Raw genomic sequence first — 24,566 nt, forward strand, 5'->3', positions numbered from 1 at the left:
GATGCTGAGGCTACGCGAGGGAGCAAAACTGACGCAACGCCTCCCTTTGTTTGGAGGCTGAAACCAGACGCATGGCCAGGCCGGGCAGCCCCCTGACCTGAGCATGTGAGGTGGGCTGGGGAGCAGGAAGTGTTCGCTGGAGGTGGGGTGAGGCTTCAGAGCTGGTGGCCAAGGAAGGCCTCATGAGAAGGTGGCTTCAGGGAGGTGAGCAGTGTAGGCAGCGTGAAGAGCGCATGCAAAGGCCCTGAGGTAGAACCAGGCAGGACGGGGCAGCTGCAGGGGTAGGGCAGAGAGCCAGGGGGAGCAGCAGGAGGTAGGGGCAGTGAGCGCGGGACCCGCTCTGGCTGGCCTGGAGGTCCTGGCACAGACATGGGGAGTGAACCCTGATGGCGCCTGCTGTGGGCAGGGTGTGGGCAGGTGGGGCCGGGCTGGGGATGTACTTCGAAGCAGAGCCGACAAGACTGGCCATGGACCACAGGGCAGGAGAGAAGCAGAGACAGGAGCCAAGCATTTGTGCCTGAACAATGAGGACTGTGGGGCGAGGGGCAGGGGGCGGCCCAGTGGAGGGGCCGAGGAAGCCTCGGCTACGTGGACGCGGGACCGCGTGTGGCGCCCGAGGGAGGGGTGGGGGGCTCCATCCCGGAGGGTGGGAGGCAGAGTGCAGACGCAAGCACAGGAGGGCAGCGGGTGCTGGGTGGAGGGGCACGGGGTCCGTAGGGTTCCGGGGACAGGAAGCAGAAATGTGTTTCCCGGGGCTGGGGGCTGGGTGGTCCCTCCCTGCTCCCCATTCCTCAGAGAAGAGGTGACGGGCTTCCAGCGAGGGCCCAGCCCAGCTCCCGCCCACACCACGCGCACAGGGTGGGCCCCAGCGGCCCTGGAGGCAGGAGCCCGTGGAGGCCTTGGGTCCTGGCTCTGGCCCGTCCCCCACCCATCCCCGTCCAATGGCCACAGCTCCCCGCTCCTAGGCCCTGGGTGGTCTCAGAGGCAGCCGTGAACTTCAAGAACTGTCCCCCAGACCCGCAATTTGCTTCCAGAAAACCAATCACCCGCTGGAGCCTCTGGGTTTTTCATATGGCAGCAGGTCCCCATGTCCCTGAGTGGCCTGCGACGGGTGGGACGGGGTGGGGTTGGGGAGCCACCCTCCGGGGGCTGGACTGTTGTTGGGAGGCAGTCCTGCCAGACTCGGGCGGGGGACCAGGACCAGCCTCTCCCCAGCCCGGCCAGGGGGAGTGGAGGTGCCCCCCAAGGGGTCCTGGCTGTGTGGGTCAGGCGTCTCTCAGGAGCTGGTGCTGAGCGTTTTACTGAAGCCATGGGGTGTGCGAGGGTGGCCCTCGGGCCCGCCGGGGAAGTGGGGGAAGGGGCCCCGCGGAGCTGACATGGCTCTTCCTTCCCCTCACAGTGAAGATGGTCTCCCGAGGGGGACCCTGGGGGCTGTCAGGTGCACGGGGTGGCTGTCCGAGCTTGGGTGTCGGGGCCTTCTCCAGCCACGTGGGGCCGTTGGTCCGTCCCCTTCCCCAAGACCCGCAGGTGTTTGAAGGCGGTGGGCAGCGTGTGGCCCAGGAAGGGAGGGTCGGTCACGTCGCAGATCATGATGACGTACTCCCCTGCAAAAGACGGGCGCTCAGACGTGGCCCCTGCAGCCCCCACAGCCCCCGCCTGCCCAGGCTCCTGCCCCTGCCTCTGTCCAGCCTCGGCTCCTGTCCTCCCGCACACCCCGCCTCGGTGCCCCGCTGGAGGGTCTGGCCCGTCTCCTTGGCCGGTGACCCGGGCGCTGGGGGGGCGGAGAGCCCTCAGTGCTGGTGGGGCTGCATGGCTCAGTGCAAGGATTCTTTTGAAAATGCTCCCCGTCTTTTTAGCAGAAAAGGAATTCATTTTCTCTAAGATGTTTTTTTAAGCAGCGACGGCTGGGGCTGGGGAGATGTGGCTGCTGGGCCGGCTGGGGGCTGGGGCAGGAGGCCGCCCGCCGGGGGGCTCAGGAGAAGGCGCAGCCTTTCCCTCTCGCCGTCTGTAAACTGTCTGCAGGGTTTCAAAGTTGGAGAAGCCATAAAAAAGAAAATAAGAAATAACAGAAAGTGCGGTTGCCCTAGAAACCGTCCTCTCTCCTCCCCCCCCGAGCCCAAGGGGGCTGGCACCGGAGCGTGGAAAAAGCGCGCTGGGCTGGCCCCTGCTCACACCAGGAATGCGGCCGCAGCTGAAATGGGGCACAGGACGCAGCTCACACCGTCAGGGAGAACATTCCAGCGCAGGGTCTGGAACGCAGGCCCTCTCCTCTCCACGCCTGCGGACACCGCGCGCTCCTGGGCCCGGGTGAGGGAGCGCTCGGTGGCAGGAACCGGCTGGGCTCTGAGTCAGTCCCTTCAGCAGCTCGGGGGGCCCGGGGGGGCCCACATTCCACAGCCCTGGGCTCCAGGCCTCCTGGGCCGGCCTGGAGGAGACCCGCGCATGGCAACGCCACAGTGTTTCCAAGCAGCTGGGGTTTCTAGGTGTTCCCGGGAACACAGCTCCGCCAGCCTGCGGCCGGGCCGGGGAGCCGGGCTTCGTGGGCAGCGGCCACGGGACCCAGCCCAGCCTCGTCTGACCTCGCTCCTGACGCTCTTCCCAGTGGCCAGGAGAGGGTCTGGCTGCCGGCCACCCCAGGCCCGGCCCACACGCTCTGGTCGCGGGCCCCGTGCCCGGCGTCCCCACAGAGACGCACGGCCCACATCCCAGGAACTTGGCCACCCGCTGGCTTGTCCCTACAGTCTGGAAACTGCTTCTCCTCAGGGCCCGGCCCTCCTCCAGCCAATCCCATCGGTCCTCCCAACTCGGCGCGTCCCCTCTGCCCACCCTCCTCCTGGGGCACGAGGGTCCCAGGGGCATGAGATATGGGGAGCATGGCACCAGACTCGTGGGCTGCTGCTGGGACCCCCAGTGCCAGCCCAAAGGGGGACGTGGGGGGCGCTACCCAGGACCCAGCCCTCCTCCTGCACAAGGTGGGCTCAGGGGCACAGTCCTGCCGACACTCCCATACGTACACGGGGTCAGAGCAGGCCCAGACCTGGAGGCCTGCCAGCCTTCCTCTCAGGACCCTGGACACAAGGAGGCGGGGCTTTGCCCATGGGGACAGAGAGGACTGCAGGATGGGCAAGCACCCCTCGCCATACCTGCCCCCTGCTGAAGCCCTCAACGATGGGACGGAGGCTGGAGAGGGCCTAGTGGAGGCCCTGGGCCCATCAGGGTCCCCTCCACCTCTGGTGCCTCTGGGGGTGCCCGGGATGGTATGCCGGGTGGCCAGGCTGGGAGCTGTTGAATTTAAGGGTGCGTGCAGGGGAAGGGGGTGCAGGGGACCTTCCAAAAGGTCCACAACTAGGATACATGTGGATTGTGAGGTGACTGGTGGCCTTGGCCCACTCAACTGGGTCCTCCTCGTGCCCACCTACCTGGGAAGGCAGCTGCCGCTGGCTCGGCCGAGGCCGCCCCGTCAGGCCTGCAGGGAGAAGAGAAGGAAAGCCCTAAATGACTGCCCCAGCCTTCGGCCCTGCGTGGGCGCAGCTGCGACCATCCTGTCCCCGGAGACCCCACAGCCCCGCCTTCCGAGGGCAGTGTGCGCGATCCCCTCCGGACGGCTCTCCGGCCCTCGGCTGGTGCCTTCCTGTCTACACCCGAATGAGCCCACAGCCAGAGGCGGGCGGCGGCTGCACAAACTCACCCCCGGCCCACAGCCAGCAGCGCTGTGAGCAGAACCGAGCTGCAGGTTTGGGTGCACGAGGCCGCGCAGCGCTGGGCAGGGGAGCGGCTCCGGGAAGGGCCGACGTACCGGGCCCACTGCACTTGGCACGTACATTCCCGAGGCAGCCGGGCGCCGTGGGACGGGGGCCGTGGGACGGGGGCTGTGGGGCACCGGTGCCTCTCCATGGGTCCCCTCAGAAGGACCGAGGCCGCTGCTGTCTGGGAGACTCACGGGAATGGACTGGAAAGGTAGCAGGCAGAGGCAAGAGGGATGGGCCCAGGCCTGGCCCCACGTCTGAGGGGCAGAGACCTCACTTTTGGCCATGGCTGCCACAGGAGGGCCCGGGGGGCAGCCTGAGGCTCTGACCTGACGGGAAGTTCTCCTCTCTGTGGTGCGTGGTGCCCATTCTGCCTGCCCACAGGGGCGGTCACCTGCCCAGGGGGATGCGCCGTGCGCTGGCGAGGACAAGGGGACCCCTGGTGCAGGATCCCTGTCTGAGCCCCGGTGCAACTCCTCAGCTTCTGCCCTGGGTCGGGCTCTCAGCCGCCCCCGCCACCTTGGTGGGACGGCCCACCCGACTCCTCCCGCTGCCAGACACGCTTTCCTGGCGGGATGGAGGTCCCGAGTGCGGCCGGCTGGGCCTTGACCTGAATTCTCTACTCAGTGGGACCTGGGGGGAGCTGGGGGACTCCTCCCACCCCTGCCCTCCGCGGATGGCGGTTTCCTGTCATCAGAACTGGTGGGGGAGGTGGAGGACGGGGGGTTCCCTGGCATCGGCTCAGCGACCCGCCAGGCTCCGACCCTTTGCCAAGCTTAATTACCACAGGCATGGTTTGGGTGATAAAAAATTAAAGACAAAAGATTTTAAAATTACTTCATTTCAAGTGGGGGAAAATGGGCCTTGGCTTGGACCCAGGAGCCACGTTACGAGTTCTGAAGTGTGGGTGAGCAGGAGCGCGGAGAAATGATTCCGCACTAAGAATAACCAGAGCCCGTCCGCCTGCCAGCTTCCAGAGAAGGAGGGCAGAGCCGGGAAGGAGCTGGGGAGCCGCGGAGTGCGGTGTCAGGGGCACCCGTTAGAGGGACGGCGTGGGGATGGCGTGGGGACACGGTGCCCCAGGAGAGCAGGGGCGGGCCCAAGGCGGCAGCGCTGGGCGGCCGCGTGAGCCGGGGACGCAGTGGGAACTCAGACTGGGTGCGGGCCGTGTAGACAGCCGCGGGCTGAGCCTCGGGGCTCAGGGCCCGTCAGAGCGGGGGGAGCAGACTGGCTTCCTGGGCAGACACAGGAGCCCCCGGTGGGCGGGCGGGGGGCTGGGGGCGTTGCTGGGAGCTGGGCTGGGGCCGGGCCGGTGCCGCGTCCTGCGTGTTCTCTGTACCCGCAGCTGCTGTCCTTGTCCTCAGGCTTCCCGTGTTTGGGGCTCCTTGCGTCTTGAATCCACAGGTTACTCTTCTGCACCTCTCGGCCTCTGACCCTGCGCGTGGTTGGCCGCTGGGAGCCGACGGACGGCTCTGCTCGTGACCTTCACCGGCTTTTCTTTCCGGGCTGCATTTGGGGGCTGCCGTGGCGTCCCTGGAAGCTCACGGCTCTCCTTTCCTTCCACCCGTCCCTGCCCACGCGTGTCGGCTCCCGCGGGCGACTCCACTCCCTCCCGTCCCCGCACCGGCCGAGTGCGGCCAGCCTTCCCTGCTGGACATGCTTCTCCTCTCCGCGTTTCCTGTCCCCGTCCGCTGATTCTCCCGTTTCTGTCGTTTCTGGGTTGGCTTTGACTGGTTTCTTCTTCCTGGTTATGGGCTCTACTTTCCTGCTTTGTGTGCCTGGTCACCCTCAGCCCGACGCCCGACACCATGGCCTCCTCTCCTGGCTCCTGTGTTTTGGATGCTGTTCCGTTACTTGGACACGGTTTGATCCTTTTGGGTCTGGCTCCTAAGGTGTATCGGGCAGAGTTCAAGACAGGGTTCGTTATTCCCCAATACTAAGTACTCTTCTGATATCTTGGGATGAATCCGGAGGTCTTCCGGGCTGACCGCTGGACCCAACGCCCCACAGCCCTGTGTGAGCTCTGGGCGGGACTGGCCGTGCCCCTCCCTGTGGTTTTCCGGGCTTCAGGCACGTTCCTCACGCTCTGCAGATCTCCAGGACTCCTCTCCCGTGCTCCCTCCTGCGGACTCTGGCTGCCTTGGCTGCCTAGGAATCCCAGCTCCATGTCTGCCCTTGTGGGGACCCCGGGACCTGCTGGGTCCCCTCCCTGCACCACAGCTGGAAACGCTCAGGAACTGGGCTGGGGCCTTGCGGCGTCGTGACAGCGGGGCTGTTGCTTCCTGGATCTTGTCCCACTTGTTTCTTGTTCACCTGGAGGGGCCGGGGGGAATCCAGCCCCCCGCACTTCACCCTGGCTGGGAGCAGAAGCCTGTTTCTGCATCTGTAGGCCGAACTGAGATGTGGGGCCCTGGTATCCCCAGCCCATGTCCTTGTGGCCACTCCTGAAGGGCTGGGCCTCCTTGTGGAAGGCCGAGCATGAGGTCTCTGCCCCTGCTATTGGGGTTGTCCTCGAAAGTCCTCAAATGGCATCTTGTTCCAATGGCTTGTGCCCCTGTGAGGTGGGGTTGGCCCCACCTGACTCTCCCGTAGTGAGGCCCCAGTCCCCGCAAGGCCTCGTGGGCCTCACCTTCTGCCTGCCCTCGTGGGATGCGTGGCCCAGCGGGCCCCAGGAGGGGAACCAGATGGCCTCCTGCCAAGGTCAACAAGGTAAATCTGCAGGTTCTTCCTTGTGCCCAGCTCCTTGAGGGGCTCACCGGTGCAGTTGCGTCCCCTCCGCACAGCTGGCCCTGGTGTCCCCCACGACCCCATGTCTTTTCTTTTTCTTAGGCCCCAAGAATGTCCTTGTCTGAGCCATGTGACCTTGACAGGCTCTCCTGACCCCACCTCTTTTCAGGGCCGCACTGACAAGTCACGAGGCCCCGCCAGGAAGGGGCCTGGGGGTGTTGTCCCACTGGAGTTCCCACGAACACGTCTGACCCTAAGCAGAACTGTCACTGAGGCGCTGTCCGCAGCAGCCTGGGCGGGGCCTGGGGGCCACAGGCAAACCCTGGGGCATGTGGCTTCTCTGTGCTTCTCTGCATGGCCCTGGCTGGGGAGGGCAGGTTGGCAGAGCTGAAGAAATGGCCCTAATTGGAGAGGAAGCCTGAGGCCGGTCAGCTGACCCTGACCCAGTGGGCCCGGAGCCCATGTGTGCACTTGACCTTTAACTGGGCAGCTGCACGGGGCGGGGGGCAGCTGGGGGGGGTGAAGACCCCACGGCCAAACACAGTGCACGGCAGGAGAAGGGGGTTCCCTCAGGGGAGCCCAAGATCTCCAGCAGCCCAGGTGACTCAGGCCTGTCCACCAGGTCACCGAGGGACAGGCAGGGCTGTGGGCTTGGTGGCCCTTTGGTTAGACGAGGAGAGCACTGACTGCAGTCCAGACAGGTGGCAGGCGCTGGGGGCGCAGGCTCAGGGCGCGATCGGGGGTCGATCCTGACCCACTCACATGGGAAGCGAGCCCCAGGGCTTTCTATGGCCCCCACCGAGAGCCCAGAAGAAAGTTGCAAAATTAGGACAGTCTGGTAACTGCGGGAGCACGGCTGACCTGGATCTGGGGCTGCGCTGGGACGCGGCCTGCCAGGGGCCCCTGAGACCCACGGGCCCCGAGCAAGAGCCACAGAGTACACAGGCCATGGAGTGCAGCCCCGGCTTCTCCCCCAGACGGCGTGGCCCCCTCAGCAGAGGGTGGTTGGCTCCATGGGCACCCAGCAGGCAGGCCTGTCCTCACCCAAGCTCACGCTGGGCCCGCGGGTTACACGGGTACAGGGGCGCCTCCGAGCGAGGCCCGCACACGCCGGCAGGAGAGCGGCTGAACGCACGTGCACCAGAGGCCCCCGGGAAGTCTCGGCCTGGACCCAGGGGGCAGCGGGGGGGACGGAGCTCCAAGGGCCATTTAGGGGCTCCTGTCCCCAGCGGGCAGTCAGTTCTGGGCCCAGAAAGCCAAGGGGGGCCCTGCTGGGAGGGGGGCGGCTGTGAGGACGCCCCCCACCGCCAGCCTCCATCTGCTGCCCAGGTCACTATCCCAGCCCAGCGTCAGGCGGGAAACATCCCACCTGTGCCACGGGGGGCCTAGGACGCCGGCCCGGCCGTTCCCTCCCGGCCCTCACACCGGCTTCCGTTGGTTACTCCTGCTCGGGACGGAGCTCGCTTCTCGTCTCCAGAGTTTCGGAGGAAGCAGAGAAAGCATCAACACCCATCTCTTGTTACCCGGAAACACACCCAGAGGCGCCGCTGGCCTCGGGACAGGGGGCAGAGACTGAGCCCGCTCTGGGAGGGACCTGTGGCCAAGGGAAGGGTGACCTGCCTGGAGCCTGCATCCCCACCAGGGTTGGCACCCCGAGCCTGTCTTTGCCGGGACCCCGCTGACTGCGGAGGCCTCTGCCCAGAGCACCTCTGGGTCGTGATGGGCCCGCCGGGGGTGGATGGGATCGTGCCCAGGCCCCAGGACAGACGGTGGGGGATGGCAGGTGGACCTGTGTCCCTGGGGCAGGGTCAGCATGGAGAGGTGGGGGCCTGCGTCAGGTGCTCAGCGGTCACCTGTGTGACCCTGCGTGGACGGGCCGCCAGCCCCAACCGTCTATTCAAGTAAAACGATTAATTGGATCCATCTGTGTTGGTCTGATGACTGATTAAATGACTAATCACGGAAGTCTTAATTAAACCCATTTTTCTCTGAGTGAGCAGCGGAGGGGCTGTGCTGGCCAGTGCACGTCAGGGTCCGGCTGGCCGTGTGCTGAGCCGGCAACGAGCAGGCAGGGGCAAGGTCGCCCCCGAGGTCCTCCCAGGCTGCCGGGTGGGGCTGCGGACGGTGGCCATGTCCCACCACAGAGCACACACTTGGGATTTTGGGGAGGGGGCCATGCCCTGATTCAGTGGAATCCTCGTGGGTGGCCGGGCACGCTCACGGCCACGTTTCCAAAACCATCTCTGTCTCCTGCAGTCGACATGATCTCACATCACTCAGGAGCTGACAGGGCTCTGTATCATGTTGTGAAACCCCGTGATGCGCCAGGAATGCCTCTGCAGGAAGGCAGCGAGAAGCCTGCGGTGGAAACTGGACTCTCCCGGGGACAAGCCGCAGACCGGGCGATGCTCCGTGGTCACCGGGGTCCCAGCGAGGACAGGCTCGGGGTGCCGGCCCTGGCAGGGCCACGGGCTCCAGTCGGGCAGGCCCGGCCGGTGAAGAGCCAGAGCTGGGTGCGAGCCCCGAGTCCTGCTTGTGCCGCCAGGTCTGGCCTGGGCCCACGGAGCACAGCAGCAGGCCCCTGGGGCCCTTGGGACACAGCCTCGCCCCAGGCCTCAGGCACGGAGATGCAGCCTCGTGGCTCCTGGCTGGGCCCAGCTGGCAACTGCCACGCTCTGCCACAGGGATACAGTAGATGTGGGACTCCCATGGCCATCTGCCGCCCCGCCCTGTCTGGGTCCACACCGAGGGGCCACAGGCTGCCTCGCCCTGCAGGAGCTGGCTGGCCTGGGCACTCGGGGACTGGAGCAGCCACACCCAAGCCAGGGGAGGCGGCAACTCCAGGTCTGATCCATGCCATTTCCTGGGAAAAGAGTCAGGCGGGGCCGTGACCCTCTGGGACCCTGGGACCCTGCTCGGGACCTCAGCAGGCCCCTCTCCTGTCAGCCACATCTAGGGCCCTCAGGGCTGGGGACTCTGCCAGGCGCGGCCAGGTGGGGCTCGCGTTGCAAGGGGCACCGAGTGGGCCGGGGGCTGGGCCCCTTAGCACTTGGCTGCCCGAGCGCCCCTTCCCTGGGCGGGCACACACCCCAAGCGTAAGCCATCAGAGCGTGTGTGCTGGAGGGGAGAAGCCTCTGGGAGCCCAGGGGCCACGGCATCTGACCTCCCTTCCCTCCGCCGAAACGCACAAAGCTGGTTCCTCTTCGACACGGAGGCTGATGAGGAGTTACGCCTGGAAGTTGTAACAAGACGCAGGGGAGTCCTCCGGAGCACTCTACCCTTCTTACGGAAATGAAAACCTCTGCCAGGCTCCAAAATTACGGGGTGGCGAGTCTCTCTTAATCTTGTTCAATCATGTCTATCGTGTGAGCCTCCTGGATGGTGGTAAGGAGCCGCTCACAGGCAAAGTGAGTTGGTGGGTGAGCATGTGGCCTCCTGCGGCTGTGAGGGGTGACCGGCCCCGGGCACGGACAAAGGTCCACGGCTGACGGCGACAGGAGGCTCAGTGAGGCCTGGCCTTTCCCAGGGGCCCCGGAGCACGCAGAAGGGACTCTTGGCAGTGGGGGGGGGGGGCTGCAGGGGGTGAGGGCACGCCGAGGCTGTCCTGCAGGACAGACGGCCTATGTTGGTGCGAGCTGTACCCCAGCCCGCAGCCCAGCCCTGGTGGCTGCTCCCACAGACTCCTTCTCCCACTCGGGCCACACCAAGTGGGATGCGATGGCAGCCACCTGGACCACTTGGTTATCCTAGCCTCCCGACCTTGGGGTCTGAGGCTGTGCACAGCTGGGACAGTCACCTCAGCCCATGGGTCCCACCGTCCCGCTGCCTGCGGGAGTTCTTGAACCCGGTGCCAACACCCGCAGGCCGCTTTGCGACCCTGGTCGCTGGCCACTGGGAGGGGGCAGCATGTGGAGGGTCTCTGGGTGTGGAAGCCATTTGCACACATGGAAGTTCTTAACTTTGGGAACTGGGTCAGAAAGGACGGCTCTGGAGTCACTGGGGAGGTGAGAGAGGTCGGTAGAGCCTATGGTTTGGGGGTGTGGGCACCAGGGCCCACGGCTCTGTGTCCCTGGGGTTGCTTTGGGCACGGCCCCTTTGTTGCCACGGGGAGACAGGGTTGGGGAGCCGCCCCCTCCCAGCCTTTTCTCCCCATGGCCACTCCCTCCAGGGGGCTCAGTCTAGACTGGGAGGCAGGCTGCAAACGCAGAGCCAGAAATGCAGAATTCGGGGCTGGGATGCCCGGCTGGCGGGACACAGTCTGGGGTTAGGGTTAGCAAGGTGGGGGCAGCACGCTGGGCGGGGGCTGGCAGGGGCAGGAAGCTGCTAGAGCCCCTTCCTGTTGTCCCCTCCCCCGTGGGTCCTGGCTGCCGGGGGCTCACAGCGTCGGGAGCATCTCGTTCACGTGGAGGTGACCCGGGGGCGTGGACAGAAGGGCAGCCACACACCCGAGACCTGGCTGAGACCTGGCAAACCGGACCCTGTGTGAAATCTAGGCCTCTGACCTGCCAGGGCCAGCCTCGCTCGCTAGGAAAGATGGTTTTCTTAGAATTCCAAAAGGTGGGCTTTGGGGGTCAGGAGCCAGGTTTGCTGCTGTGGGGAGCCAGTGCCGGAACCAGAGTCAGGAGCTGGCAGGGGGCGTCGGGGAGGGTCCATGTCCCCAGAGCAGAGCGATGCCGGCCGGGGGCATCGGGCAGGCTCCCCCTCACTCCTCCGCATGGGGGCCAGGGGAGCGCCAGGCGCCCGGATGCGACACAGAGCATGGGGCCCCGAAGGCCGCTGTCGTGGGGGCCCTGGGGTCTGAGAGAGGGGTCATGCCACACAGACCGTGTGACTGGGGCAGGGAGGTGGGCTCCGGGGGGCACTCTGCAGCCGCACCAAGGCTCAGACCTGTGCCTGCAGATGACCCGTCCAACGCCAAGTCACCAGAGTCGCCAGAGCTCACCATGAAAGCCATCTCCCCAGGCTTCTGCCCAGAGATCCGGGCTCCCTGGGGAGACAGGGCAGCAGCCCCCATGAACCTCAGACGACGGCCGGCCTGCGTCACGGCCATGTCACCAGCTCGAAAGGCTCCCTGAGATGTGGAGCATTTCACATGCAAACGTGCCTTCCTGGGACAGCGATCCCCCAGCACGAGGACCCCCGGCGGGCCCCTCCCTCCCGGCGCTGCGACCCCCCAGCACGAGGGCCCCTCCTGTAGGAGGAACGGGCCAGCGACAGCGAGGGCCTCCTTTTTGCTGGAAGGAGCCTTGGCGGTGGGCCTCAGAGCTGCCGCGGTGACAACAGCGGGCTCCACTCTGCCCTGAGCACCGGGTCCCTGCACGCTGGGCGTCAGCTTCTGGGTCTCACACGCGTCCCTGTCACCGAAACACTGGGTGAAGGTGGCGTCTCCACATTCAGCAGGATCCTGGCCGTTTTTCCTAAGTCTGCGCTTCTCCCCTCAGCGAGCCGAGCGGCCTCACAGCTAACACGCAAACGCGACTCAGAGCCCATGCGGGGAGGCACCTTCCCCAGCAAGCAGCGAGTCCCGGCTCTGCCGCGGGAGTGGGATCAAAGGATTGTCAGTCGGCCGACCCCGTGCCAGCCTCCGGGTGTCCCGGCCCGGTCCCCGCCCGCTGGCGTCAGCCGGGAGCCATCTGACTGCGGGAGCGGCGGCCGCCGCGGCCTCCTCCCATTTCTCCTGCATTTCCCAGTTTCCTCGAGCTTCATCATCGCGTCTGTGCCCAAAGGCCTCTGCTCTCCGACGTGGCTCTTTCTGCGGCCCCCAGGCCTGGTGGGGCCACACACACCGGTCAGAGGCCTGCCCTTGCTGGCAGGTGGACATCTGGGAAAGCCTGGCACCCCTCCCTGCCCCCGAGGGGCCCCGTTCTCCCCTGACGCACCCCTGCCGGGCCCCGTGCCCGGGCCCCGGGGGAGGGCTCCTGTCTTTCAAGAGCAGTGATTTCTCTGCCTCCGCATGCGGCCCGTGGCGCTGCTCCCATCCCTCCACGGCTCCCAGAGGGGAGCTCCCAGTCGGGCCCCAAGGCCTGGCAGGGGACGGGCTGCTCCCACAAGCCGATGCTGGGAAAGACTTCTCTGGAAGTCAGTCTTCCTCCTGGCAGGGCCGTGGGCTGGAAAGAGCGTGCGGCTGAGAGACACTGACAGATGCTGTCACCTCGGGCCCCACAGGGGCACGCGGCCCTGTCCAGGGTCTGCTCCGCCGCGGGACGGGCTGCTGGGGACCCCGCGCCGTGGTGGGTATGTGGCTGGTGTGTGGTAAGCCCGTGGCTGCCAGGCGCACAGCAGTGAGGGCTGCTCTGCCCACCCAGTGGGCCCCTCCCGGCCCATGCGCCCACCCGAGGAGCATCCCTTTCTGCCCAGCTGGCTTCCCTGCCGTGGGCGTCCCCTGAAGAAGCCGGCCACCCTGCTCTGCCCACCTCGGGTCTGTCTGAGCCATGGCCCAGAGCAGGCCAACCCGGACCGGAGCTGGGCTCCCGGGAGGTGGGCGGAAAGGAGCCACCACAGCAGCACCTGCAACCCCAGGCGCCCTGACCTCCACCCCTGAGGACATGCACCTGGGAGGCTACGCCAAAGCGGCAAATGTCCCGGGTCGGTCACCCTCTCCTACCTGCTGCCTCCTGGCGGGTCCTGCCCGTTGGGCGTCATCCTGCCAGGGCCCAGGCTGCCTCTGGACCTGCTGTCTGTCTCCTGGAAGGAGTGACGAGGGAGGGCTCAGAAGGGCTCCCGGGCGGCCTGGCCCTGGTGCTGGGCAGCGTGCGGTCTGAGCCACGGTGGGTGCGGCGGGGGTGGGGGGGTCTCCCTGCCCTTACCTCATGGAGGTTGTCGAGGAAGAGGACAGGGCTGTACCCGGGAGGTGGGGGCCCAAGGCGGACGTCCGAGAATTGGGCGCAACCTTGTTCCACGCGTCGGCAGTCCTCAGGGCAGTGGGGTTCGCGTCCCCAGGAAGCGGGGGAAGAGGTTTCTCCTGGGAAGTGGAGAGCAGAAAGCCACTCTGAAGCAGGAGGAAACCAAGACTGGAGAGAACCCGTCCCGTGGCCTCTCCAAAGGGCGGTTTCTATAGCGGAGCTGGCCGGGGCCACGGGCGGCCATGTGGGCGCGAGAGCCCTGCTGCCCGGTACACTGGCCGTGTGGCTCTCTCCAGGTGAGTGGCCGGCAGGGGGCAGGGCCTGGCCCACAACACGCACTGGTCCTGGCACGCCCCGAGAGGCGCCGGGGCGGGGGGACATAGCATTCTCCCCGCGGGTATATTCTGGGACCCACTGTGAGTGCCCGGCAGGAGGATTCTTTGGGGCTGGGAGGGTCTTGGGCACCAGGGATAGGGCCTAGAGAGGATCTAGGTTGAAGGCCCTGCGCTGGGCCGGGCTGGGCCTCTCCTGCACGGTGCACCCTGAGAAGGACATTTCTATCTCATGGCTTTGTGCTACGGGTGACCGCAGGTCACATCCATGATGAGTGTGGAGCACAGAAGCCTCTGGCATCTAAGAATGGCGGTGGGCTGGGCTCGGCCCACAGCGGAAGCCCCGCTATGGACCCTGTCCATCCTGGCTTTCTTCATACCCTCCTCCTGGGGGGGTGTGGAGTGTTTCCTTCTGGCAGTCCCCTCCCCAGGCTCCGCCCACTGGCAGATGGAGCTGCGGCCCTGCTGTCCCCTTCCTTCCGTCCCAGGCACAGGAAGCTGGTGGCTGAGACGGGGTTGTCACCAGGGCTGTCCTAAACATACATGCATCAGGGTCCGCTCTCCTGTGGGGGCTGGGGTCCCGGCTCTCCCAACGGACCTCTGTCCTGAGGTCCTTGTCCTGCACTCACTCACTGTCAGGGAGAAGCCACCAGCAGCGGGGGTGGGCAAGATGGGTTGGAGGCTCCCGCTAAAGGAGTCTGCAGGGAGACCTGGGGGGCGCCCTGGGTGGGCGGCAGGCCAGCTCTCATCCATGCACTGGACGGGGCCCAGGGGCTGCAGGGTATTAAGGCCCTTTCCCTGGAGCCCAGCTTGCGCACACAGGCCCCAGAAGTATTTCCAAATCACAGGTAGGGAATTATTTCTCTCAAAGGTGTCTTCATCATTATGGTGCATTATAAAAAGCAAAATCTGTCCTTCTGCAAGGACACTCTTTAATGAAGGACCTTCTCTCCATTAGCTTTTGCAGTCCTCGCGCTATTTATGTCCCCCAGTGACTGGGGGCCGCGGGGCTGGTGGCATAGTTCTATTTCTGAGCGATGGACAGCTTCTAGCGGGCTCGGGCAGAGCTGATCGCCTCCGGATGGTGAGGACCCTGGCGCTGTAGCCTAGACTCCCATCCGGGTGACCGCGCAAGACTGGGTCCCTGCATACGAGGGCCCCTTCTGCACAAAGTACAGTGACCACACGGGGCTCACACACCTGTCTGTCCCCCATCATCCCCACTTCTCAGATGTGACATCAAGGCCTCCTGCCACCTTCCCAGGAATGAGCAACTCTGGTGCTTGGGGCATACCCCAGCCTGCCCAAGCTTGGTCCCCGCGTGCTGGCCCCTGTTCCTGGACATGGCCCCCTGGCCTCCTTCGATCCGCATCTCAGCTGGACCGTGGCTTCCTGGCTCGTACATCCAAGTGGTCAGTCAGCTTCTATCTGCTCTGCCTGCGAGATGTCCTGATGGGCCAGGCCTGCTGCCCCCCCCGCCACCCACCCATGTGTGGACTGTGGCCCAGGGCGCCTGTGGGGTGGGTGGTGCTGTGTGCTGGCCGGAAGTCTCAGAGTATGCCCCTACCCCCCCACCCCCCTGGAGGGTCCGGGTGAGGCCCTGCAGACCCTGTTCTGCCCCCGAGAGAACAGGGCTCCCTGGGTCGCATAGGAATTTGAGACCCACTTAAAGCTGCATCTGTGCGGGGTGCCGTGGGCCCCGGGGCGGGACTGTGAGCTCCAAGCTTCACATGAGGAGTCGAGAATTGGGGTTTCCCACAGTCTTGGCTTGGTGTCCCTGCCCTAATGTAAGTGCACATTTCCTGGGCCTGCCCTGTCCTGGGCACCAGCAGCCACAGCTGACCCCCCCCCCCCAGCCTCCTGGGTGGACATCCAATGCCACTGTCCCATGCACACCCCCTTCGGGTGTGGAGAACCACAGCGGGCCTGCTCTGGCCTCCTTGGGGTCAGACCCCTGCCCCAACTCCTTGCAGGAATCTCCATGTGCTGCCTCCCAGATGGGGAGCTCTGGGTCCCCCAGACCCAATTCCCACCCCTACTCGCTGTCCCCCACTCTTGCTTGCTCCGCCAGAAATGGGGGCGACATCCAGGATTCTGTCCCTCCCCTCACTGGCGTCCCCGCGGTCCTGGTCCCTCCACAGTCGCCATTGTGGGGCCTGCCCTTGCTCCCAGCACATGGATCCGCTGCCAGGCAAGGTCCCCGCCTGCTCCAACCCACCCCCCACCGGCTCTCCCCTGCATCCTGAGCACACACCAAGCCCTGAGGCCGCAGGAGCTCCAGCGCTGGCCACTCCTGACAGTCCCACACCTCATCCGCGCTCACGACCCCGCCGCACGCCAAGCATCTGCATGATGGGCCCCCAGTCTCTGCTGGCGCCCTGAGCCCGGGGCATTGCGCAGGTGCCCTGTCCAGGCAGTCCTGCCCCTGCTGCCTCAGGGAGGCCACGTACACCCCCCCACCCCCCCCCCCTCCTGTGGCCCCTTCCTCACCCGTCCGCCCCGCCATAGGTGCCGCCCAGAGGATGTCAGACCACCTCTTGATAAAGGACCTCGCTGCAGAGACACCGCCAGGCCCACGGCGCAGGCCAGCGTGGACGTCCCCTCCCCAGCCGCACTCCTAGCCAGAGCCCCCACCCATCTGAGAACTGCCCAAGGGGCACCAGCTTCTCTGGGGAGCCCGTTCTCCTCCACCTGTGCCCCGCCGGCCCCAAGGGAGCCGCCCAGAGAAACAAGTGCTTGCGATCCCCTCCTGCTCCCGACGGGACGGTTCTGGGGTGAAGGTCCTGCTGGGCCTGTAGCGGCCCACAGACCTGGTCCTGGCCACTCTGGGGGGCGGCCCCCAGCCTGGCCAACCCGCAAGGCAGGGCCCCGCCCGCAGATGCCAACGCCAGCTCTCAGGAGTTATTTCCAAAGCCTTTATGTCGATTTTAATTATCAGCAAGATAAAGGTCACTGCTGCCTCCGGGGGGTGCGGTGGGGGTGGCGGTGGGGGACACGCAACGGGAGGTGCACCACGGGGAGATCGGTGCTTGACCTCTCTGGGAGGAAACGTCGATTAATTACCTTTTTACAGCCAACTCGATTAGACTCCCTAACCAGCCTTGTAGGACATGGAGACAAAGGCGGAGGGGGCCGGGGTAAGCAGCCTTGCGGGGGTCGGGCCTCCACCATCGAGCGGCCCGTGGGCCCGGGAGGAGAGCTAGGCGTAGGCGGGAATGTTTGCTTCATTAAATGAATCAGGGAAATAAAATGTCATCGGCCCTCAGGGGCCGAGAGCCGCCTCACGTGGAGGTGACCAGACATACCCCACTGGTCTTCAGGGCAGGGCAGGTCCCTTAGCCGAGGAGCGGGCTACATCCACAGGCAGAGCCGTCGGCCTGGAGAGGACTTGCGGGTCCGGGTCTCCATGACCCAGAGGGAGAGCAGGAAGCGTGAGTATCAGGGCCGGGTGGGCACCCTCAGTCTCCTTCTCGGATGGCCTGTGTCACCAGACAAGGGCTCCCTCTGGGCTGGGTGCCCCCTGCCCACCCCACCCTTCCATTTGTCCAGGGGGGCCCCAGATGTTGTCTTCGACGTGACCTCGGGGCAGCCCCACCAGGAGCCCCCACCCCCACCTCCGCCCCATGCGTCCACACAGGCTGCACCCGAGGTTGGGGGGGGGGACCGGCCCACACACAGACGGGCCCCACGTGGGCGCCTAGGGCTGCACCCGACTGCAGGCCCGGGGCAAGGCTGGGTTCATGGATTTATCCGGAGGCTTTCAAACTCCACGGTTTCCCAAGGAGCCTGTGTGAGAACCAAGCCAGCGGGGAGCTCGCGGCTGGGCCTTGCTGGGGTGGGGTGGGCGCGCCGGCGCGCAGAACCCCCAGCCCCGTGGCCGGCAGCGTGGTCCAGGATGCCCGGGCCCTCGGGCTGCACTCGGCAGGGCCCACGCACCGTTCCTGAGGAGGAACCTGATGCCTGCCTTCCCCTTCCTTCACTGAACCTGGAAAATGGACTCGACACAAAGCCATGTTCCCGTTGGCCCAAGTCCTTTCTGGATGCTCAGAAAACAAAGCCTCGAACCTCAGTGCTCTTGTGCTGTCCCGTCCGCCACCATGCGTGGGACCTTCTGGACGGGGCTGTGCACCTGGTGCCCCGCCAAGGGGCTAAAACGTCCCCTTTCCCCCAGTGCTACCCCGAGGCCACGCCGCTGTTTGCAGACGCCCTCCTGGAGCCCGCGGTGCGGGAACTGCCAGCGGCAGTGAAAGTGGGGGGGATGGTGTGAAGCCCTCGGGACAGCGGCACGGATGTGGGGGTCCTTCCTGTCCCTGACAGTCCCCCACTCCTCGCCTCCAGAAGGCTCCTCCAGCCAGGCCATTTGTACCAAGGGGCCAGATGGAGGCCGGGCCGCCCCCGAGGCGACTGCGGCTGCTTCTCGTCCTGCGCTGGCAGCTCAGCTGGAAAGCCGCAGCCCGTCTGGGTGGGGAGTGGGGGTCCCTAGTAGTGGCCCAGGAACGCGGGATCCGACGTAGAGGCGGACCTCCCAATGCTGTGGGCAGGTGACTGCTGGGAGGCTGCCACCGTGGCTCTGCTGGCAGGTGGTGGGCTGGACGCCTTCTCACCAGTGGCCGCTGCAGCCCTTCTGCCCCTGGACACCGCCCGTCCCGGCAGGACTGGCCAGGGGCTGCTCCGAGCGCGGCAGTCCCGCGGGCTCTCAGGATGGGCCTGGGCAGAGGCCTCGGGGGCCACGAAGGGGCCTGGGGAGTGGCCGCATCCCGATGTGAGGGCCACCTGTGGTGGTGGGAGCGGCCAGGACCGTGGTGCGGGGCCCTCCGCTGGGGCCCGTCCAGAACTCAGAGGCCTCCCCAAGAGGGATGGAGTTGGCAGTGGGCGGAGGCTGGGCCTGCGTTCTCCTGGCAAGGATGAGGGGCATCCGTTGTGTCTCTAGGAGCAAGCGGGTGAGGGAGAGTGCCGGGGGCCAGTGGCCTTTGCAGGAGCAGGAAGCTGGATCTCAGATCCCCAGAAAAACCTTGTGGGGCCTGCAGCTGGCCAGCCCCATGTGTGGTGAGGGGCTGGGCCCTGAGGAGCTGGCCGTGACCAGGGGTGTGAGCACACGTTCTCAGTACACGGGAGACGCGCACACAGACACACACCTATCGGTCGCCTCATGCTGGCACAGCCTGGCTGGTAGACCCTCAGTCGTGGGCGGCCTCCCCTCCCACGTGCGCACATGCCCGGCCCACGTCCTCTCCATCCCGGGGCAGGTCCTCAGCCGCACCCAGACCTGCTCCTCTAGCTGGGCTTGGGCCGCTCCCTGCCAGCCCAGGCCCCGACTGCGCCGGCCACGTGTGCCTGGGCTGCACCGACCACAGCCAGGATGGCAGCAACTCCAAGCCGACCCTTCCCTGGAACCTTCCCCAGGGAATCCTGGACAGGTCAGGGTGCAGGGTCTCCCCTGGCCTCTTGCCCTCCTTAAGTCTCCTGCCCAAAGTGGTCCCTGAATCCCAGAGGCCACACGCTGCCCCAGGAGAGCCCCAGGCCCCTATTGGGTCAGTGCAGGGGCCTGACCCAAGCGCTGTGCCCTCTCATAGTGGACAGACAGCTGCAGGCAGCTCTGGGCTTGAGGAGAAGAACGCCACAGGCTCCACGACGTGGGGTGAGGGCAAGCATGGCTCTGACCACGGGAGACGAGGAGCCCCTGTTAGCTGCTCCCAGGAGGGAGAAGGGTGCACAGGGCAGCTGGCTGGGTGGGCTGTGTCCCCACCCCACTTGGTGGCTTAATGGTCAGAGGCTAAACTTGAGGCGGATCAGGACACAAACACAATCTCCATCGCCGCCCGGCCTGGTGGCTCTAGGTGGTCTGGGGCCTGTCCAGCCGACGGCCTAAATCCCCCAGGCCGTGGGGGAGGGGGCCCCCCGACCCCCCACCCCAAGCAGCGTTTCCTCACCGCGGTGTGAGCCCCCTGGAATAGGCCTCTGGGGCCACAGCCAGGGAGAGAGAGATCTGAGCCGGCTCCCGGGGCAACCATCCCCCCTAGGCACGCCCACAGGGCGCCGCACTGGCAAAGCCTGATGGAAGTCCAGGCCTGTCTGCCCCCCTCCTTTCTCTCCAGGGTCCCCCCAGAGACCCACTGCCTGGGGTCCTGTGGGCGCTCCTGGCCCCATGCCAGGGGCTGCAGGAAGGAGGGCAGCCAGGGAGCCTGGGTGGCGGGGCGGGACGGGGAGCTGTGGTCTCAGGCCCCGCGGCCGCCCAGCCCTCGGGAAACGCCCCTGACGTTTACGATGGTCCCATTGGTCTTCCCTGCACTGGCCCCGGAGGCACCGGGTTACCTGTTCCTACTTGTCCTGGACAGTCCGTCGGCGCGGTGGGATTCCTCGACAAGAAACCTACAGCACAAATTTCCCTTTTAAAAATACGGATCTTTCGTGCCAGCTACTCTGCCATAATTAACCACGGATGATTAATATTAAAACGTGTTACCGGGGCGCCTGGGTGGCTCAGTGGGTTAATGCCTCTGCCTTCGGCTCAGGTCATGATCTCAGGGTCCTGAGATCGAGCCCCGCATCGGGCTCTCTGCTCGGCGGAGAGCCTGCTTCCCCCCTCTCTCTCTGCCTGCCTCTGCCTACTTGTGATTTCTGTCTGTCAAATAAATAAAAAATAAATAAATAAATCTTTAAAAAAAAAAAAACGTGTTACCACCTCAAGAGGCGGTGAAATTTCCAGAAGTTCTCCGCTACACTTTCCGTCCCTTTTATCGGTGAGATTGGATTAGCGGCAAAGGGCACCTTGATTTTCAAAATCATCTTACAATGACGGGTGATTCTCGTAGACCCCGTCTGACGACCACTCAGAACCGTCTGTTCAACAAATGGAAAAGACGGGGCCGCTCAGATCATTTGGAAACATTCCCTGCGAGGGTTTTGTGCATTTAAAAGAGAGAGAGAGAGAGGGAGAGGGAGAGAAGCAGTCTGAGGTTGTCTCCCTGCTACAGCTTTGTTAGGTTCCCAAATCCAATTTATGGCGGATTGTCTGGGCCCCTGGGCTCCGCCGCCTGACGATGTCCCGCTGCAATTATCAGCACCTGCATTAGGACTCAGTGGGCCTAAATTGCCGGGTGGGGGGGCGAGCAGACACCCCACTGACGGCAATTAACATAAAGGGGCTACGTTTAAAGCTGTGGGTGGGAATTACAAAAGGTTAAGTGTCTAAATATAAAAATCTTTTTGAATATAACATCAGTGTGCTTTGTTACTGAAATGTGGGCGCTGTAATTTCACCAAAATAGGGTTTGGAAAACCTGGCGATGATCCACGCCCATGAAATCGCCCGTTCTTCTCAACGGAAGGCAACTCGTCTGTTCGAAAGCTAGAACAATTCAGTGACTGAAATATTTCATATCAACAAAATAATCAAATACTGACTTTCACGACCGTGTATGACTGGCACGAGGCCTCTGGAGAGAGCGTTTTCTCTCTTCATTTTACTTATTTGCGTAATTGGAAACCAAGGTTTTAGAGTGTTTACTTTCTCAATTGTGGGTTGGGTGGGTGAGAAAAGGGCCGAGAAGCAGGTCCCTGTGGGGCGCGGCGTGTGGGCGACGGCCGCGCACTGGCAGGTGTCAGTGTCTAGCTCCACGGTCTCAGCAACCAGAGAGGCCAGGCAAATGTGGCTGGGGAAATCTGGGGCTGGGGCAGGGCAGGCGGGGTCCCCCTGCGCCTCTCTGCTGGCCGGGGACTGTGCTCCATGTCCCCCGCCCGCCCCCCCCCCCCCGGTGTTGGCACACGAGCGTGTAGAGACACAGACACTTGATTGTGTTAGACGCCGCCCCCCTCCGCTTCAGTTCCACTGCAGTTCCCTCCCTGTAGGGCGGCTCCAGCCCCTTCCCTCCCTCCTCTCCTGGGCACCCACCCTCCTGGCCGCTGAGAATGAAAACCCTGAAGTCCTCGAAAATTTGAGCGTTGAGCTGGTGCACCCTTCCAGTTTGGCTGGCGGAGCACAGCTGGCGGGGCCGGGTCGGGTGGGAGGCTTGGGGGACCTCCCAGCCCGCACCCAGAATCACCCTCAGGGGCAAAGGCTGCAGGGGAGGCCCGCCAGGGGTCCTGTGATGCCGGGCCCTGCGTTAAGGCTGCTTGGGGGGCAGACCTGGTGGCCAGCACCCCCACCCCGGCCCTGCCTTTGCCCACCCCTTTGGTTAGGGAAGGGGACCCCCGTCCAGCGCCAGGGGGCTGCCGCACTGTTTCTCGACTGTGAGTGAACCCTGAGGCAGAGAAGCAGGGCAGGGTATGGGCTGTCGGCACTGGCCAGCCCGCCACGGGGCCGCGGCTCCCCGTGCCCTTAGCCGCTCCTGAGGCTGGGGGACCCCGTCTCTCACACCTCCCGCTGGTCTAACAGGCTGAACTTCTTCACCTCCAGGCCTGGTTTTACCAAACCCACTGATCACTGCCTTACAGCCTGGTTGTGGGACGGGGGACGAGCTTGAGGGGCACGGCGGGCTTCCTACAAACAGATGAAGGGGGCGTCACTTGCCTCGTCCATCCCTGGAGGTGGCGGGAGGCCCAGGGCCTTGCTCTCAGACGTAAGCCAATGGCGGGTCTGCTCCTGTGGCTTCCAGACCCTCAGGCAAAGATGGCTGGTTGACACAAAATATCTCCCCCACCCCGGCTCTGGGTAATAATCTGTGGTCTTGGCTGGCAAACTGCATCTCTTGTCTCCTTGTGGCCTGGTGTGGTCACGTAACCAAGTTTTGGCCAATGAGGGGTAAGTGATGGTGGGTGTCTTCGAAGGGGCATTTATTAGAAGGGCAGGCCTGTGCTCCTTCTGCTTCTAGTTCCCGGGGTCTGGAATAGGGGTGTGATGGCTGGTGCCTGTGCAGCCCCCTAGGATCACGAGGTGCAGGAAGGACGATGGAGAAGAGAAGGAAATGGGAACAGGGATCCCTGGTGATCCCGGGGGCCGTCGCCCCGCCACGGAACTTCCAAGTGAGAAGTGAATACTGGTGGAGTTGAATCCCCCACCTCTGTCAGAAGCGGGCGCCCACGTGAGCCCGGAGTGTGGACCTGGAAGGGGGGCTGCTCCTGGCCAGCAAGAGCATGGCCGCCGCCATGGGATGAGGCTTCAGCGAGAGCCGGGCTCATGTCTGTCTGTGCGGTGGCGTGCGTTCCGTCGTGGGAGGGCGTCCAATGCCGCCTGTGACCCGGGGCTGAGAGAGAAACCACGGGCTTGGAGTCTGTGTGCTGGGAGAACGTTTCTGCTCGGGGGCCACAGAAAGTAGCTTCGAGAGGGACAGTCACCTGGGAGATGTTCTGGCCCTGGTCTGTTTTAGGCATTGTGTTGACTGATCTCTCTGCCTGAAACCCTCCCGGCTGTGGTCTCTGCCCTGCACTTGGGAGGCCCGTCACGTGTCCGGGCTGCAGGCTGGGTGTCGCCAGTGGCTGCTCCCCGAGACTTCCAAATGTGTGTGGCCAGCACCCACGGCGGCCTCAGCAGGTGCCCTGCTCCGCAGCCCGAGGCTGGCGCACTGTCACCTAGGTAGGCAGACGCAGTAACCCTTGGCTGGAACCCCTTTGCTCGGGGCAGGCCTGAGTGGGGCTCGGGGGTCCTCGGTCAAGGTCTGGCGGAAGGAAGGGAGGCGGGATCCGGGAGCCACGCAAGAAAGCTCTGTGCCAGGCCAGGGGTGGGGGCGGCGCGGTCCGCGGCTTGCCTTGGCGGATACAGACCCTCACTCATGCGAAGGAAAGGGCCCCGACATATGTTCCCCATACGCGTGGGGCTGCCGCGGACTGCCGCATTTTTGCTGTCTCTCCAGATAACGATCAAGAGAACTTGCTACTATCCCCATGTAGTGACAGAATAAGCCACTTCATTTAAAAAAAAAAAAAAGCCTTGCCTACTTCCCACCCAAGCAGCTTCGCGTCCCCCTGAGGTCTTTTCTGGGTGTCCCGCCGGCATGAGGGCCTCACGCCCTGCTGAGCTAGTGCCTCCCAGACTCCACACAGCACGAGCCCTCGCCCTTAGTCACACCGTTATCACCTGGGCTTTTCTCTTATTTACGCTGATCCCCACCACCTACCCGTGCAGAGCTGACCTATGCAATGGCTTCATCGCCGTTCGCAGAAGGCACCAGAGGACAGCCGGCTGGCCTGTGTGTCCATGACCCAGAACAGACCTGAGCTCGCTGCCAACACGTCCGGAGGGCCTGGGCACCGGTGGGGCGAGGGGAGCTCTGGGGCAGCTATGGGGACAAGCACTGTCAGTGCGAGTGTCCTCCAGAGCTTTTGGGGGCTGGTCCCCAGAAGAGACGCAGCGGCACGGGGCACCCTTCCTGACCCGTGGGCAGGTGTGCATGTCGCCGGCATGCCACCTGTGAGGGGACAGGAGGGGCCGCCATGAGACTGGCAATCTTGGGGGCAGAGGCCCCTGGTCACTTTGTAGAAGAGGAGGCCTGTACAGAGAAGCTTGGCCAGAAAAGGCAGAGAAGCATCAGCCCCACGTCTGGCATCAGCCCCAGACGCACCAGCCGAGGACCCGGGACCTGGCGTCCGGCCGCAGACCTGCCAGCAGACCACTGGGATGCCCGTAGAGCTCAAACCCGAGTGGCTCTCCCAAAACCAAAGACTTGCTCCCCCTGGTCTCCCCAAGGACCATCTTCTGCGGCGCCCCACCCCCCTCCAAGCCAAGCTGGAAACATCTCTGAACGTGCTGGCAGCCCGACACCAGCCCCCCGAGCATGGGGTGAGGCCCGTTCCCCGAGCAGCAAGCACCCCAAACCCTTACAGAGGGCTGGGCCGGGGGCCGCCTGCACCAAACAGGCCCCCCTTTCTGGGCCTGGTTTCCACGGAGACCTCATGAGAGGCTCCGAAATCCCTCCCAGTGGAAGGCGAGGGGCCCAGTGAGTGTTTTTATGCGGAAATGTGAGAACTTTTCAGCCCCACAGTGT

General features: G+C 64.8%; 2 protein-coding genes across 2 annotated transcripts in view; both read right to left on the minus strand.

Annotated features, from left to right (window-relative positions):
• Window positions 1–1,247: 1,247 nt before the first annotated feature.
• MORN1 (MORN repeat containing 1) overlaps window positions 1,248–24,566 on the minus strand; it is a 49,022-nt gene continuing 25,703 nt past the window's right edge. Inside the window, exons 11-14 of the mRNA XM_032863189.1 lie at window positions 13,280–13,434; window positions 13,078–13,157; window positions 3,420–3,466; window positions 1,248–1,604 (exon numbers count right to left, since the gene is read on the minus strand). Coding sequence (XP_032719080.1) covers window positions 1,435–1,604; window positions 3,420–3,466; window positions 13,078–13,157; window positions 13,280–13,434 — 452 coding nt within the window. The 3' untranslated portion in view covers window positions 1,248–1,434. The remainder of the gene's footprint in view (window positions 1,605–3,419; window positions 3,467–13,077; window positions 13,158–13,279; window positions 13,435–24,566) is intronic.
• LOC116870966 lies at window positions 2,117–2,859 on the minus strand. Its single transcript, XM_032863190.1, has one exon. The coding sequence runs from the start codon at window positions 2,857–2,859 to the stop codon at window positions 2,224–2,226; it is 636 nt and encodes a 211-aa protein (XP_032719081.1). The 3' UTR covers window positions 2,117–2,223.

Source organism: Lontra canadensis, unplaced genomic scaffold (assembly GCF_010015895.1).
Source record: "Lontra canadensis isolate GAN:19392208 unplaced genomic scaffold, GSC_riverotter_1.0 scaffold25, whole genome shotgun sequence".
In the NCBI taxonomy this organism is placed as follows: Eukaryota; Metazoa; Chordata; class Mammalia; order Carnivora; family Mustelidae; genus Lontra; species Lontra canadensis.